The sequence below is a fragment of the Ranitomeya variabilis genome, chromosome 3 (assembly GCF_051348905.1).
Source record: "Ranitomeya variabilis isolate aRanVar5 chromosome 3, aRanVar5.hap1, whole genome shotgun sequence".
Taxonomy (NCBI): domain Eukaryota; kingdom Metazoa; phylum Chordata; class Amphibia; order Anura; family Dendrobatidae; genus Ranitomeya; species Ranitomeya variabilis.
In genome coordinates, this window is record NC_135234.1 from 117,218,223 (window position 1) to 117,236,524 (window position 18,302).

Here is an 18,302-nt window from a genome sequence, read left to right on the forward strand (position 1 = left end):
TTTTTCTAACAGCTTTAGAATTCCCATATCCAAAGTCCTTTGTTCCTAATCATGTTACTACTACTCATCCAGGAGGGGGGAATCTAGCCCCAGTCCTTCGGTGAGTGTTCAACAGTAGGCTGACAGCAAGGCCAACTGATGTAATAAGACCTTTAGCCTCCCCTGTCCGGAGCCTGGCGTCATGGTTGCTTGGATCTTCCCTTCAGGTACATCCACCAGTCCCACTGTCCTTTCTCCTCCCCTTACCCTCAGAACCCCGAAAAGATCTCTTGAAGTTAGGAAAAAAGGAATATTCTTATTATCAGCACTCTCTCTCTCCTCATCAAAAACTGAGCTGAACAAATAACCCCTTGGCAGGGAACAGCAGACGCCTTCATTTTAGACTAGAAAGCAGCTGCCCAATTTTTTAGCCAAAGCACTCTGTGGGCAGTTTGAAAGGGCACAGGAGCAGACGGCAAATCTAATGTCCACAGATGCGCACGCAAAAAAAAAACAAAAAACAGTCGCCTACTGAATAGTAGGTAAGGCCTCTATTAATTGATCTCTTAGATACTTATTCCTTATCTTGGAATTTAATTCCTGTAGCCATTTAATTAGGAACACAGCTGTAGAAGTGGTCATTATACTGGGCTTAAAGAAACAAGCACTCGCTTCCCATGCTCCCCTAAGGAAAGTGTCAGGTTTCCAATGTAAAGGGTCCTTAGAACATCCCAAATTGTGAAAAGGAAGAGTTTTTTTTTAATCAAATTTCACACAACTCTTTGTGAAACGGGTATTTCCTCAAGTGAATTAGGGGTTGAAATCATCTTAGCAGGTTTTCTTTCAATTTTTTTTTAAATGAAAGAGTAATCTCTTATGGAATGAATACACATCATGTTTACGTTCCTCTAACCCAATAAACAGTCCTGGAAAGATGAGTACCATTCTACTCCCATGGTATATCTAATGGTTTTAAGCAATTTTGCAGAATCTTCTACCAGAAAGCACAGTAGCCCATATTCACCAACAGAGCACAGTAGCCCATATTCACCAACAGAGGATGATTCTTAACAATAACTACAAATTCCTTCACCATTCTCATCTATCTCTTGCTCAGAACTAGCATCAGAAGGAGCATAATGTTTATTTGAGGGAGGACCGTTAGTCTGACACTTCCCTTCTGAAAGTACTCTTAACTTTGTGTTTAATGACTCAGAATCTCACCACATCTGACCTAATGGGTATACAGGCTACAGACTGCTAAGGAGAATGATACCTGTATGCTTCATATCAGATGTCTCGTTGTGGATAAATCTTTTATCACTTTATATAAATGGTCTCTTCCAAGCTATGGGGAGGATGCTGCCTGGAAGATAACTCTTCCATCAGAGATTATTTTACATGAAGGAGGAGTTACCAGTGTGATAGGTAATGGTCACTCTCTGCTTTCATGATATCACTGCAGAGCTGTGGGTGATTACACCTGACATCTGCAGGTTTCTCTCCATCTTCCATCTCACAGTCAGACTATGTTAGAATATTGTTGCAATACAGCAGAGCTCAAAAGCTGCAAAAATGTTATTGCAAGACGACAAAGTTCTCCTGTTCTGTGTTGGTTACTTGTCTCACACTGGTAACTCACCCATCATGTAAAATAAGCTCCGGAGGCAGAGTTATCTTGCAGGCAGCATCCTCCCCAGAGCTTGGAAGAGGTCATTTATATAAAGTCATAAAAAAATGATTTATCCACAAGAAGGCATTTGATATGAAACATACAGGTCAATCTTTTTTTCAGCAGTCTATAACCTGTATGCCCATATTAATAGCTTATAGGTCAAATGTGGTGAGATTCCCTTTAATCTCAAACCAGGGATGGAGTTTCTTCAGCCACTTTTCTCTATATAGGAGAGACAAAGGCTTTTAGTATATGCTTTAGGTAAATTTCCTTTTCATGAGGCACATTCCTTGTTCTTGTCTTTGCCAACGCCTTTCTAGGCCTATCCTACGGAATATATCAATAACAATCAGAATGATATATCACATCTGAAGTACTCAGCCCATCTTATGCACTGGAAAGAACCGTGCTAGGAGGAGGTTTTGGGTCATTTGTATCACCGCTGGGCATTACTGGATCATCCATGCTGCAGTTTCCCACCGTAGCTGCACATCTACTGTCAGCAGGAAGTACTCACAAGCCCCTTGTATCTGTCAGGGAGGTGTTTCGAGGTGGGGTGAGGGGACGACTGCTACTCCGACTGGAGAATTAACACATCTTGGGGTGAGTCGTATCACCTGAAATACTGATGCACATTGTGAACTTGGAAGCAGCCAGACCGACTGTATGCACCTCCACTAACCTGAAAGCGCTGGCATAAGCTTGCAGAATGCACATCTTGCCCCGTCTTCCGTACCCTGAATTGGCATAAAGGGAGCTGAGCATTATCCCGTCCCTATACCAGCAACTGCATGGAAAGACAGGGAAGGCACCAGTCACGAAGTCAATGAGCCCATGGGAGCCACGTCGACTGCTCACCCTGGGAAAGCCTCCTGCAACTTCCGAAAAAAAAAAATTCTCCAGGAACATCATTCTTCACCCTGCAGGGCTGTAGGTCTCCTCTTCACAGGAACAGGAAACACCGACTCCTACGGAGAGGTTCCACCTCTTTATTGCGTAGGTGGATACTCTCACTGTACAGTGATGTCAAGGTATAGGGGAAAACTGGCTTAGGTGGGATTTATACATGTCCCCCAATGACTGGTTTGAAGCATGCATGTTCTTTGACCAGGTAGCACGTGAAGGAGGTGACCTGTGTCCGTCACCTATTTTCATTACATATTATATCTATTCACAGAACATAACTTACAGTTACAGCTTTTGGATGTTATCTAGGGGAGGTTATATTATCCAGAGCAAAAAGAAGCTCCAGGTCTTGTGGACTCATGGCCATTTATTACAAGGGTCCCCACTGACACAAATAATCACCACTCACTAAATTTGTTCACTCACAGTTCTCTGACAGAGCTAACCAACTCATTTAGTAGACTAAACTATATTCTAATTAAATGAACATTAGTAAGAATAACAAATCACTTGGTCTTTTGAAGTTTATTCTGAGGACATTCATTCATTGGTGAAATTAAGTTCTGAGGATTTCAACCTCCTCAGGCAGAATGAAAATAAAACGGTATATTTTGTAAGAAAAGCATCCAATTCATGTGTTACACAGCAGGTGATGTCTGGACAGCATCAAGCGTTCTTGTGCTGAGAACCTGCTCAGTTGTAAGTTAGAATTTGGGGCCTGTAAATATTAGACTTCTGTTGTATGAAGAGTTAATTTATCCAAGTAGCACTTGCCGAATAAATATAAAGCAAGTGTCTCTTTTAAAAAAAAACATTTTAGCAGCATCGGGGTGTTTGTTTCTAGTCATCATCTATGGTTGGCTTTATTGTCACTCCTCTTCTTATCTGACCCCAGCCAATCAAACTGCAGAGGAAAAAAAATAGATGTCAAAATAATGTGTACACTGGGAAAATACATAACCGTGATCACAGTAATGATATCCAGAGGGCTTCTGCAGGCACCGGCAAATATAAAGTTGAGAACAGTAGAAATACTCATGAAGACTGCAGTCCAAAGAGCAACATGGATCATGGAGGAGATTAATTAGACTCAAAGAGGCCCAGAATATTCTGTAATACCTCTTGCTAGGACGAAGCAATCTGAACTAAACAAAATGCAATGCGCTCGTAGTATATGGATGGTTTTCAGATGAGGCATGGTTCCATTTGTTGGGTTACGAAAACTCGCAAAACGCCAACATATGGGCTGCTGAAAATCCCTTTGCCACTCACCGAAAAGGACCCTATGATCAAAAAGTTGGCGCATGGTGCACAATGTCTCGGTTGTGCATCATAGGGCTCATTTTTGTTTACATCATCTGGACACCAATGTGCACCTGGACATTTCTGAACAGTTCGTGAACCAACTGGATGATCGTAGGTTAATGGAAGATTAATTCCAGCAAGATGGAGCAACATGTCACACGATCAGCAAGTAGTATGGCGGGAATGGAGTCATTTTTGGCAACAGAGTAAATTCATAGGGACTGTGGCCACCACCAGACTTCTTTCTTTGAGGCATGCCCAAAGTAAAATAATGGCCGTTTATCCGAACAAGCCTCTGTGGAAGGTTTAAACAAAAAAAACAAAGACACCCCAATGTGAAATTTCTGCTATTACTCCCTCCCTCTATATGCTTGCAGATACATACGAGAAAATGCAACACGGCATTGAAATGTGTCTGGGAGATCACTTCCAGTATCGTTTGTAATGCAATCAATCACACGTCAAGGTATTAGACCTATTTTTGGGCTCAGATTGCTTCATCCCAATAAGAGTTAAAACAGAATATTCGGGGCCCCTTTTGAATAAATCTCACTGTATATCAAACTGGCTTCTCAGGAAGTTCCAGTGATAGTGGTTCATACAAAATTAGATACATCACTCATGTGAAGGGGAAATTCAGCCGCCTCCACCCCAGAGTCACTATTTATCCACACTCGGGGAGCACATTATTTGCCACTTCTTACTCTTCACCTCTCCATTAGCTGCTTATTTTTCTGATATTCTTTACATTTTTTGGCAAAATAGGGCAGATTTATTAATCCTGTGTGTAATTACACAGGGACTACTTAGACTGTCACCAGGTTATCCCTATATTAACTATCACCACCTTTCAGTGGTTTTCATTTCACTTTAGAGCCAACCTGCCTTGAATACCCAAGAAAACACCTTTTTCCTCACAATATGTTAATTGGCACCTTCTGGTTCAATGGATGTCTCCAGAAAGTGCTCAGCTCCTCCCCTGTGCCCTTCAGTCGCCATCTCTTATGCCTTTATTGATGTGAATAATGTCTCCTACGAAATCCAGTCTGATCAACCTTCGTGTCTGCACAATAGGGAAAAAATGCCAAGCAAAACATTGTTGTGATGACGTCAGCCATGTCAATCAATGCAGGAGGGCAATGTCCAAAGAACCCCAACAGACTAGATGGCATGGCAAAATTATGAAAAGCATTTTCTAAAGTATAGGGAAGGCTGCGCTCTTATGAAGAGGTTGCAGGAGTGCTACTAAAGATTATTCATAGGTGGTGGATATAATTGAAGTAAGGAAAACATGGTGACACATTCCATTAAATTCGGGGGTACCCCAAAAAATGACTTTACATTTTTTTTATTTTAGATAACATCTTGAAAACATTACTCCCAGTCAAACTACTGATCATTATATGCACATGTCCCAACAATTTTTTCCACTTTTAGAATATATATATATATATATATATATATATATATATATATATATATATATATATATATATATATATATATATATATATATATATACATACATATATATATATATATATACACTCACCGGCCACTTTATTAGGTACACCATGCTAGTAACGGGTTGGACCCCCTTTTGCCTTCAGAACTGCCTCAATTCTTCGTGGCATAGATTCAACAAGGTGCTGGAAGCATTCCTCAGAGATTTTGGTCCATATTGACATGATGGCATCACACAGTTGCCGCAGATTTGTCGGCTGCACATCCCAAAGATGCTCCATACAAGGCAGGATGGATCCATGCTTTCATGTTGTTTACGCCAAATTCTGACCCTACCATCCGAATGTCGCAGCAGAAATCGAGACTCATCAGACCAAGCAACGTTTTTCCAATCTTCTACTGTCCAATTTCGATGAGCTTGTACAAATTGTAGCCTCAGTTTCCTGTTCTTAGCTGAAAGGAGTGGTACCCGGTGTGGTCTTCTGCTGCTGTAGCCCATCTGTCTCAAAGTTCGACGCACTGTGCGTTCAGAGATGCTCTTAGGCCTACCTTGGTTGTAACGGGTGGCGATTTGAGTCACTGTTGCCTTTCTATCAGCTCGAACCAGTCTGCCCATTCTCCTCTGACCTCTGGCATCAACAAGGCATTTCCGCCCACAGAACTGCCGCTCACTGGATTTTTTTTCTTTTTCGGACCATTCTCTGTAAACCCTAGAGATGGTTGTGCGTGAAAATCCCAGTAGATCAGCAGTTTCTGAAATACTCAGACCAGCCCTTCTGGCACAAACAACCATGCCACGTTCAAAGGCACTCAAATCACCTTTCTTCCCCATACTGATGCTCGGTTTGAACTGCAGGAGATTGTCTTGACCATGTCTACATGCCTAAATGCACTGAGTTGCCGCCATGTGATTGGCTGATTAGAAATTAAGTGTTAACAAGAAGTTGGACAGGTGTACCTAATAAAGTGGCCGGTGAGTGTGTATATATATATATGTGTATATATATATATATGTGTATATATATATATATGTGTATATATATATGTGTATATATATATATATATATATGTATATATGTATATATATATATATATATACATACATACACACACACACATACTAGATGGTGGCCCGATTCTAACGCATTGGGTATTCTAGAATATGTATGCGTAGTGTATAGCACAGCCCATGTATTATATTGCACAGTCCACGTAGTATATTGGCCAGCGCACGCAGTAAATTGCGCAGCCCTCTGAGTACATTGCGCAGCCCACGTAGTACATTGCGCAGCCCACGTAGTACATTGCGCAGCCCACGTAGTACATTGCGCAGCCCACGTAGTACATTGCGCAGCCCACGTAGTACATTGCGCAGCCCACGCAGTACATTGCGCAGCCCACGCAGTACATTGCGCAGCCCACGCAGTACATTGCGCAGCCCACGCAGTACATTGCGCAGCCCACGCAGTACATTGCGCAGCCCACGCAGAACATTGCGCAGCCCACGCAGTACATTGCGCAGCCCACGTAGTACATTGCGCAGCCCACGTAGTACATTGCGCAGCCCACGTAGTACATTGCGCAGCCCACGTAGTACATTGCGCAGCCCACGTAGTACATTGCGCAGCCCACGTAGTACATTGCGCAGCCCACGTAGTACATTGCGCAGCCCACGTAGTACATTGCGCAGCCCACGTAGTACATTGCGCAGCCCACGTAGTACATTGCGCAGCCCACGTAGTACATTGCGCAGCCCACGTAGTACATTGCGCAGCCCACGTAGCACATTGCGCAGCCCACGTAGCACATTGCGCAGCCCACGTAGCACATTGCGCAGCCCACGTAGCACATTGCGCAGCCCACGTAGCACATTGCGCAGCCCACGTAGCACATTGCGCAGCCCACGTAGCACATTGCGCAGCCCACGTAGCACATTGCGCAGCCCACGTAGCACATTGCGCAGCCCACGTAGCACATTGCGCAGCCCACGTAGCATATTGCGCAGCCCACGTAGCATATTGCACAGCCCACGTAGTATATGGCCCAGCCACGTAGTATATTGCGTAGTAGCACAGCCCACGTAGTATATTGGGCAGCCACGTAGTATATTGGGCAGCCACGTAGTATATTGGGCAGCCACGTAGTATATTGCCCAGCCAACGGAGTATATTGCCCAGCCAACGGAGTATATTGCCCAGCCTATGTAGTATATAGCAGAGCCCATGGAGTATATTGCCCAGCCGACGTAGTATATAGCAGAGGCCATGGAGTATATTGCCCAGCCGACGTAGTATATAGCAGAGCCCATGGAGTATATTGCCCAGCCAACGTAGTATATAGCAGAGCCCATGGAGTATATTGCCCAGCCGACGTAGTATATAGCAGAGCCCATGGAGTATATTGCCCAGCCGACGTAGTATATAGCAGAGCCCATGGAGTATATTGCCCAGCCTATGTAGTATATAGCAGAGCCCATGGAGTATATTGCCCAGCCGACGTAGTATATAGCAGAGCCCATGGAGTATATTGCCCAGCCGACGTAGTAAATAGCAGTGTGGGCATCACATGCCTGGTAAAAAAAAGAAAGAAAATAAAAAAATCGCTATATACTCACCTTCCGGAGCCTCCGCATCCAGAACCAGGCTTTCCCGCTTGCGACGCGCCGGTGACTGATCCATGCTGCGGTCTTGCGAGATGATGACGTAGCGGTCTCGCGAGACCGCAACGTCATCATCTCGCGAGATCGCAGCATGGAGCAGACACCGCCGCGTCGCAAGAGGGAAAGTCCGGTTGTGGATCCAGGGGCCGCCGGACGGTGAGTATATAGCGATTTTTTATTTTGTTTTATTATTTTTAAACATTAGATCGTTTTACTATTCATGCCGCATAGGCAGCCTGAATAGTAAAAAGTTGGTCACACAGGGTTAATAGCAGCGGTAACGGACTGCATTACACCGCGGCATAACGCAGTCCGTTACCGCTGCCATTAACCCTGTGTGAGCGGAGGGGAGTATGCGGGCACCGGGCAGTGAGTTCAGGGAGTAAGGAGCGGCCATTTTCTTCCGGACTGTGCGCGTCACTGATTGGTCGCGGCAGCCATGACAGGCAGCTGCCGAGACCAATCAGCGAACGAATAACCGTGACAGAAAGACGGAAGTACCCCTTAGACAATTATATAGTAGATAGATATATATATATATATATATATATATATATATATATATATATATATATATATATATATATATATATATATATATATATATATATATATATATATATATATATATATATATATATATATATATATTTTTATTTTCTTTTCTCAACTATTGCTGTTAAAAGTCTCCAGCTATTTTTTTTTAACCTCTTCTACGTCCTGAAAACGCTTTGCCTTTAGGTTATTCTTCATTCTTTGGAATAAGAAGCAGTCGCATAGGATTAGGGCGGGTGAGTAAGAAACCGGCGTCATGACGTTTTTCGCCAAAAACTCATTGATTGTCAACATTGTGTGGGCAGGCGCATTGTCATGATGAAGCAGCCAGTCCCTCGGTCGGAACAATTCAGGTCGTTTTTTTCTCTCACTGCCTCAGGAAATCGCTTCAGCACTTGCTGATAGTAATGTTGGCTCTCTGTGGTGCCCTGAGGAACAAATCCAAAGTGAACGACTCCTTTGATGAAAAAAAATAAATAAATAATATAAATCATTGTGGACTTAAAATCTTATTTCACTTGCCATGTTTTTTTTTGGTCTGGGCGATGAAGCTATCTTTCACTGGCTGGACAGCAGTTTTGTTTCAGGATTGTAAGTGCAACATTAAAATTTATCTCCTGTGATCATTTTTGACAAAAAATAAAACAACCAGGGTCAGTTTGTGCCCGTTCTTTCAATTCCTGACACTCTCAGGCGGTTCTCCCTCTGGTTATCGGAAAGCAGTCGTGCAACTTTGCCGCAATGCGTCTCATGTTCAAATCTTCAGTTAGGACTCTCTGGCATAAACTCCAGGAAATTCCAGTTATTTCCTCCAATTTGTCAATTATTTTGTGACAATCAAACATGGCACAGTTTTTGAACATTTTCATCTGTTCTGGAAGTTGTGGGGTGACCTGAAGGGGGGTTCATTTTTAAGTGACATTTGGCCACTTCCGAACTGGGCAAACCACTCAAATTCTTGCCTGGCTTAGAGCTTCCTTCCCATAAGGCTTCCCTCAGCATTGAAACTATTTCTGCAGCTGTTTTCTTTAATACGAAACAGAATTTGATGTTGGCGCGATACTCCTTGAAGTTTGCCACCGCAAAATCGCCTTGGACATTGGGAGGGACTTAAGAAAACAATCTCTGTCTGCGATGGTTTCTCATGAATGCTATTTTGCCAACTGAGAAGGGAGAGAGGGCAGCACCTCCAACTGACTTGACTATAGAAAATAATGCTCATTTTTTGGGGGTACCCCCTCTTATGCACTAAATTAATCACAGAGGGTCAAGCTGGAGGATAAATTTGGCACCTGTAGACAGTGTAGTCTAAATTTATTCTATTAGTTGGCTTGCTTTTAGACCACTTTTTAAGCTAAAAACATGGAGCATCTTAACCCTTTGTCGCCATTTACAGAGGTGGTGCACTATCATTATATAATGTGTGCTCAAAGAAGACCTGCTCCAGTTAACCCCTGAAAGTAACTGGTGCAGTCGGAGTTAATTTCGACCACAACAGTTGAACCTTTTAGATGACACGTCAGTCATGACAGCAGCATTTCTAAGGTTAGGAACTAGTGATGAGCGAATATACTCGTTACTCGAGATTTCCAGATCACGCTCGTGTGTCCTCCAAATATTTGTTATTGTTCGGAGATTTCGTTTTCCTCACCTCAGCTGAATGATTTACAGCTAGTAGCCAGGCTGAGTACATGTGGGGGTTGCCTGGTTGCTAGGGAATCCCCACATGTAATTAAGCTGGCTAAGAGATGTAAATCATTCAGATGCCGCAATAAAAACTTAATCTCTGAACACTAACAAATACTCGGAGGACACACGAGTGTGATCTGGAAATCTCGAGTAACGAGTAGATTCGCTCATCACTATTAGGAATACATGGTGGCAGTTGGCAACGTGATTGCGGGGTGCTGATGGGCGGTCATGGCAAATGCGGCCTAAGTAAAGGTCGTCTGTCTTCCAAGTTACTACTTCTATGAAGCATTGCATAGGGAAAGCATCAATTTACCAATACACTGCAATATTACAGTGTAGGCAAGACACCTTCAGAGCAGGACATAAATTCCATAGGAGGCTGGCAATTAATATTTATAACAAATATAATAGACTGTAATACTATCATAGTACAGTGTATTGTATAGGTGATCTAGCGATAGTCTCCTCAGTAAACAAACATGCTAATTAAAAACATAAAATACATTGAATAAAAACATACATCAATATAAAAAAATAAAAAATATCACAGAAATCATGTGGACAGCAAAATGGAACCAATACGTACTACTCGCAAGCATATTTTGTTTTGTTTTTTGTACATGCGGATTAAAGAGCTGTAACATTTATTAAATTACCGTATTTTCTGGTGTATAAGACGACTGGGCGTATAAGACGACCCCCAACTTTTCCATATAAAATATGGAATTTGGGATATGCCCGCCGTATAAGACGGGGGTCATCTTATACACCCAGTCATCTTATACGGCGTGTGGTTCCCAGGGTCTGGAGGAGAGGAAACTCTCCTTCAGGCCCTGGGATCCATATTCATGTAAAAAATAAAGAATAAAAATAAAAAATATGGATATACTCACCCCTCCGACGAACCCTGGCTGTCACCGCTGCAAGCGTCTGCCTCCGTTCCTAAGAATGCAGTGTGTAGGACCTGCGATGACGTCGCGGCTTGTGATTGGTCGCGTGAGCGGTCACGCGACCAATCACAAGCCGCGACGTCATGGAAGGTCCTTCACTCTGCATTCTTAGGAACGGAGGGAGATGCTTGCAGCGGTGACAGCCAGGGGCCGTCCGAGGGTGAGTATATCCATATTTTTTATTTTTATTCTTTTTTTACATGAATATGGATCCCAGGGCCTGAAGGAGAGTCTCCTCTCCTTCAGACCCTGGGAACATCCAGGATCGCTCCCTGCACACGCCGTACCCGGCGTATAAGACGACCCCCGACTTTTGGGACAATTTTTAGGGGTTAAAAAGTCGTCTTATACGCCGGAAAATACAGTACATCATTTTTGCGTCACTCTTCTGTATTCTTGAGGCTTAATTTTATGTTTTCACACTTTTATTTTGCCGATATCGAGCAATATTGGTGGGAAAATAAATTAAGTACCGTATATACTCGAGTGTGAACCGACCCGAGTATAAGCCGAGGCACCTACTTTTGCCATGGAAAACTGGGTAAGCTTATTGACTCAAGTATAAGCCGGGTATGCATTGTCCCCTCATCCCTGTCCTGCTATGAATGCCTCCCCATCCCTGTCTGCATGCCTCCCCCCCCCTTCCCTGGTAAGAATGCCTCCCTCGTTCCTTCCATGTATGAATGCCTCCGCCGTTCAGGCCCTGTATGCATGACTTCTTATTCCCTATCCCTGTGTGCATGTTTCCTATTGAAAAAAAAAAAAAAAAACCATACCCGCCTACATGCGTGCCCTGGGTGCTGGCACTGCATCTCATTCCGGCCGCCGGCACCAGCCTGCAGCTTTTTCTGTGCTCAGCGGTCACACGGTACCGCTCATTAAGGTGATGAATATGCGCTCCACCTGTATGTGAGTGGAGATGCGTCCATATTCATTAATTAGTGGTAGCACGTGACCGCTGAGCACAAGAAGAGCTGCAGGCAGGCGCCGGAACAAGATGCAGTGCCAGCACCAAGGGCGCGCAGGTAGGCGAGGGGGGGCGTCTTCAGCACACAAAAATGTGCTGAAAAACTCGGCTTACACACGAGAATACACTCCCTGACAGAAGTTGTCGCTTATCCATGTTATGTAAACACCGGATTACGTACCGGTAATGCTCTTTTATAGAGCCACGACAGCACCCACTGAGAGAGGGGATCCGCCCCTAGGAACAGGAAACCCTATGGAGAGATAAAAAGGGGCGGTCCCCTCGCTCCCACAGTTTGGGTTACAGAGATTGCGAGGAACCGCCCACCAGTATTAGTAGGCAATTCTATTATCATTTTATCTTAGACTACTAATATTTACAAGAACCAATCACCCTTATCCGTGCTCATATGCAAACTAATATATAAGGGAGGGAAGTGAAGGGGTGCTGTCGTGGCTCTATAAAAGAGCATTACCGGTACGTAATCCGGTGTTTTCTCTTCGCCACGACAGCACCCACTGAGAGACTTTCAGAGACAGTCATTTGGGGGGGATTATCGTGTTAAGAACTGATCTACCGAAACACAGGTCAGTGGAGGCAGATAAATCTAGTCTATAGTGACTATAGAAGGTAGTAGGGGACGACCAGGTTGCGGCCTTACATATGAGTTCTATCGGAACCTCTGCTCGCTCTGCCCAGGATGATGCTATCGCCCGGGTGGAATGTGCCTTCACAGTCTCAGGTGGATCTTCCCCTTTAGATGAATAGGCCAGGTATATCGCCTCCCGAATCCATCGGGATAATGTGCCCTTAGTAACACCAGCTCCTTTCCTTTGACCCTGGAAGGAAACAAAGAGAGCCCTGCTCTTCCTCCAGGGACTAGTCCTGTCTAGATAGGTTATCACAGCCCTTCTCACGTCTAAAGTATGGTACTTTTCTTCCTCCTGATTAGTAGGGTTATTATAGAAGGTAGGAAGAAGAATTTCTTGAGACCTATGGAATTTAGTACACATTTTAGGTAAGTAGGAAGGGTCTGTTTTTAGGACAATCCTATCTGGCAATATTGACATAAATGGAGGATCTACCGATAGTGCCTGTATGTCACTTACCCTTCTTGCCGATACTAAGGCGACAAGAAGAGCCGTCTTGAGGGAGACATGTTTAATGTGAGCAGAATGTAGAGGCTCAAATGGGTGATCCGTCAAGGCTTCAAGGACCAGATTAACATCCCAAGGAGGTGAGTGGGGAATTTGGACCGGTTCTGCTCTCTGGCAGGCTGAAATGAATCTGGATATCCACCTATCTCCCGCAACGTTGTGACTATACAGAGCCCCTAGCGCAGAAACTTGCACTCTTAAGGTATTAACTGAAAGGCCTAAGTCCCGTCCTTTCTGGAGAAATTCGAGAATAAAGGAGACTGGAATTTCCTTTGACAGGGCTGAGGGATAGAGGCTTAAAAATTTCTTCCATACTTTTACATAGATCGATGTAGTGGATCTTTTCCTACTCAGCAGTAGGGTATCAATTACTCTATCAGAGAAGCCCCTTAGTTTCAATAGCTGCCTCTCAAATCCCAGGCTGTCAACCGCAGACCCTTCACATGAGGGTGGTTGAAGGGCCCCTGGAAAAGCAGATCCTGATTCTCTGGGAGAATCCATGGATCCGAGACGGACATGGCTCTGAGCAGAGAAAACCATGGTCTCTTTGGCCAGAACGGGGCAATTAAGATCACATTCGCTCTGTCCTCCCTTATCTTCCTGATTACTGTTGGAAGAAGAACCATCGGGGGAAAGGCATACGCTTTCTGAAATGTCCACGGGATCTGGAGGGCGTCGAGAACATCGGGGTTGTCTGTCCGGAACATTGAGGCGAATGTTTTCACTTGCCTGTTGTCTCTTGTAGCGAAGAGATCTATGTCGGGTATACCCCATTTTATAGTTATCATATTGAATATCCGACGATTTAACACCCACTCCCCCTGATGGAGGGTATGACGACTGAGAAAGTCTGCTTTTGCGTTGTCTATTCCTCGGACATGTAGTGCTGATAAGGACAGAAGATGATCTTCGGCTATAGTCAAGATGTTTTCGGCTATAGACATGAGAGTGCCTGATCTCGTTCCGCCTTGATGGTTGACGTAAGCCACTGATGTCATGTTGTCTGAGAGTACCCTGGTATGTGTTCCGCGCAACTGTGGGAGGAATTCACATAGGGCATGATAGATGGCTTTTAGTTCTTTTTTATTAGACGAATCGTCTAACTCCGAAGCCGACCACAATCCTTGGACAACCTGGTCCCCCAAGTGTGCCCCCCAACCATGAGGGCTGGCATCCGTAAATATTATTTTTGAGGGTTTAATATCCCAGGGAACCCCGCCAATTAGATGATCTGGCTGTAGCCACCAGGTTAGGGATTGGATTACGTCATTAGAAAGGGAAATTTTACCGTCTAACCGCCCTTGCAATTTTATCTCCTCATGTAAAATTGCATATTGTAAGCACCTCGAGTGGAATTGGGCCCATGGAACCGCCGGGATACATGACGTGAAGGAGCCAAGTAAGGACATACCTTCCCGAAGGGAAATTATAGGTTTATCTAGTATAGACTGAACTTTCTTCCCCACCGTTATTTGTTTAGATTCTGGGAGAAAACATCTTTGAGTTATAGAATCTAATATAATCCCCAAAAATACTTGCCGAGTCGTTGGGATCAGCCTAGATTTTTCCCAATTTATTATCCATCCTAAGTTCTGCAAGGATGAAATCATGTGACTTAATCTTTCTTGGCATTGTGAGGGGGATTTTCCTACCACTAGAAGGTCGTCTAGGTATGGGATTATGAGGGTGTCTTTTAATCTTAGATATGACATGACCTCTGACATTAGTTTAGTGAATACCCTTGGAGCAATTGATAGTCCAAAGGGCATTGCTGCATACTGAAAGTGTCGTATATATCCTTTTATGACAACCGCAACGCGGAGATATTGTTGATGTTTTTTAAAGATTGGGAGATGGTAATACGCATCTTTCAAGTCCAGAACCGTCATAAAGCAATGGGGAAACAGGAGTTTTATGGTGGATCAGATAGACTCCATTTTAAAGGTTTGATTTTCTAAGAAGGTGTTTAATTTCTTAAGGTTTATAATGGTTCTGAATGATCCATCCGGTTTTGGTATTAGAAATAAAGGGGAGTAAAACCCTTTGCCCTCCTGAAGAAGTGGAACTTCCTCCAGAACCCCCTTGGACAGAAGACTCATTACTTCCTGCTCCAATGCCTCCTGTTGTGATTGAGATTTTAATGAAGTCAATAGAAATGAGTCCGGAGGGACGCGGGAAAATTTTAATTTTAAGCCGGAGGTGACAAGATCATTTGCCCAACTATTTGATGTTATCAGCCGCCATTTATCTGAGAAGGAGGATAATCTACCTCCCACAGGTAGATCCGCTCTAACGGGGTTTGTCCTCAGGTTTGAAAGGGCGCTTCCCAAAGAATGCACCCCTTTGTTTGGTGTCTCTAGTGGCCCAGCGGTCTTGGTTCTTAAAATCTCTCCTTTTATTAAACACGGGCTTCCGGAATGCTCTCCTATAGGATGGAAGGTAATTAACGTTAGGGAAGCCTTTCTTCCTCTCTCCCGCTTTAGTTAAGATTTCGTCTAGTTTAGTACCAAACAGGTACTCACCCTGACACGGGAGGCCACACAATTTAGATTTTGTTTGGGGATCACCCTTCCATCCTTTAAGCCACAGGGCTCTACGTGCTGCATTCGTGAGTCCCGCTGACTTAGCCGCCAAGCGTATGGAGTCAGCAGATGAGTCCGCCAGGAAGGCTGTAGCCCCTCTGATCAGGGGTATAGAGGACATTAACCTGTCTCTAGAGAGACCGCTTTTTAGTCCCTCCTCCAAGTCATTTAGCCAGACTAGCATGGACCTAGCGGTGCATGTAGCCGATATTGCCGGCCTAAAGGCTCCCGTACATGACTCCCAAGCTCTTTTTAAAAGAGAGTCGGTTTTGCGGTCTAATGGGTCTTGTAATGAACCCGAATCCTCCACGGGCAGTGAGGATTTTTTGGATGTGGATGCCACTGCCGCATCCACCTTCGGGGCTTTTGACCATAATAAGAACTCGTCATCATTGAAGGGATAACGTCTTTTTGAGGTTGGTGGTAAACCCCTTTGCCCCTGGCTTTCCCACTCTTTCTTGATTAGATCTTTTACCGCTGATATTACAGGAAAGGAGGGCCTTTTCTTTTCTGACAGACCAGCGAACATGATATCCTGCTGCGTTTTAGGGACCTTAGAATCTTCAATACCCATGGTGTTGCAGACTGATTTTACCAGGTTATCAATGCTATCGGTGGGAAAGCATGTATCTTGGTCCTCATCTGAGGAAACGTATTCACGGGAAATGTCAGAGTCTGCATTTTCTCTGTCAGACGACTGGTCAGATATAGGGGAAACGTACCCTTTTTTCACTTTAGTACGCGGCTCTTTGTCAGAACTATGTAAGGCCCGTAATTCTTCCCTGATCATGACCCTAATATCCTCAGATCTAACCGAGGCTTCTTCCCGCAGGGTAGAGTCAATACACGGTTTACACAGCCTCTTGTTATGACTATCCGGAAGGGGCTGGAGACATAACGCACACTGTCTGTGTTTCGTTTTTTCAGTCCTTTTGGCCTAGGGTGTGAGGGAGAGGGAACAGTAATCAGCCTAAATAGGGTAGATATACACTCACCCAGTGAAGCTGTTTGTGAAGGTACCGGCTGATGAGGAGGAGACTGAGGCACGGGTTGAGGAATAACACGATCCGACTTGCTCTTTCTAGAAGATCCGCTCTGTTTAGAGCGGCTGGTGCTGGCATGGCTGCGTGGAGTGGATGCGGTGGCTTCTAACGAAGACATCACAGCGTCCTGCGCAGAATCCATAGTGGACGCCGGAGCGACATCGCCGGCGTCCTTTCATATGGGGGCCGCCATCTTCTTCCGGTTGTACCCGGAAGCGCTAGTCACTTCCGGGTCGCGGCCATACTGCATGGGCCTGCGCTGCCGCCGGTGTCAGCGCAGGCGTTGTACTCCTCCTCCATCACCCCGGAAGTTTACCTGTACTTCCGGGGGAATACACTGGGGCTCCAAGCTGTGTATGCGTCCGCCGATGCCGGCGCGACGCTGACCGCACCACAGCGTTGCTCCCGCAGACGAATCCGGCTGGTATCCCGAGAGCCAGCAACCACCCGTCCTGGCCTCACGGCGTCTGCCAGCAGAGGGGGGAAACTGAGCCAGGACCCCCGACGCTGCTTCCAGCTCTGGAGCCCCTGCCGTCCTCTAAGGTAAACTGCGCAGGCGGCATCCAGGCTAGGTATCCTCTTCTCTCCATGGATTCCCGTAGGAACAGGAAACCAAACTGTGGGAGCGAGGGGACCGCCCCTTTTTATCTCTCCATAGGGTTTCCTGTTCCTAGGGGCGGATCCCCTCTCTCAGTGGGTGCTGTCGTGGCGAAGAGAAAATAAAAGCTTATAACCAGATGTTAAATTCATCCATTGGTTCTATAAATTATTCTTTTGAAAGCTGAAACCCTCCGAAATGTGGTTTAGGTTAAGAAAATAAATTGGCATCAATGCAAAAATATTGATCAGTTAATGGACACAGAATGGTCAGATTTTGGCAAGACAAAAGTTGTCGCCCGGTCATATAATGCACCCAATCCTAGTTTACATCCTCACCTGTGCTCAGTAAATGATCGGTGGGTGGGTGTGTGTGTGTGTGTGTGTGTGTGTGTGTGTGTATGTGTGTGTGTATGTGTATGTGTATGTGTATGTGTATGTGTATGTGTATGTGTATGTGTATATATATATATATATATATATATATATATATATATATATATATATATATATATATATATATATATATATATATATATATATATATATATATATATATATATATAAATAAATAAAGAAACCCAGCACCCCAGACCTTCACTTGAACTGCAACTTGAGCTTTGACAACATGCCAAAAATCCACCCTGCCTAGATTATCAAGAGGCTGAAGACCAGATCCACTGCAGAGGTGGCTGGCACCTTTAATGTGTCTCAGCGTCATGTACAAAGAATAAAAAAAGATTTGAAGAGACGAGATGTGTTTGACAAGCC

The 18,302-nt window shown here is 44.4% G+C and overlaps 1 protein-coding gene across 1 annotated transcript in view; it reads right to left on the minus strand.

Annotated features, from left to right (window-relative positions):
• Positions 1 to 3,070: 3,070 nt before the first annotated feature.
• EIF2S3 (eukaryotic translation initiation factor 2 subunit gamma) overlaps positions 3,071 to 18,302 on the minus strand; it is a 33,343-nt gene continuing 18,111 nt past the window's right edge. Inside the window, exon 12 of the mRNA XM_077294587.1 lies at positions 3,071 to 3,464. Coding sequence (XP_077150702.1) covers positions 3,401 to 3,464 — 64 coding nt within the window. The 3' untranslated portion in view covers positions 3,071 to 3,400. The remainder of the gene's footprint in view (positions 3,465 to 18,302) is intronic.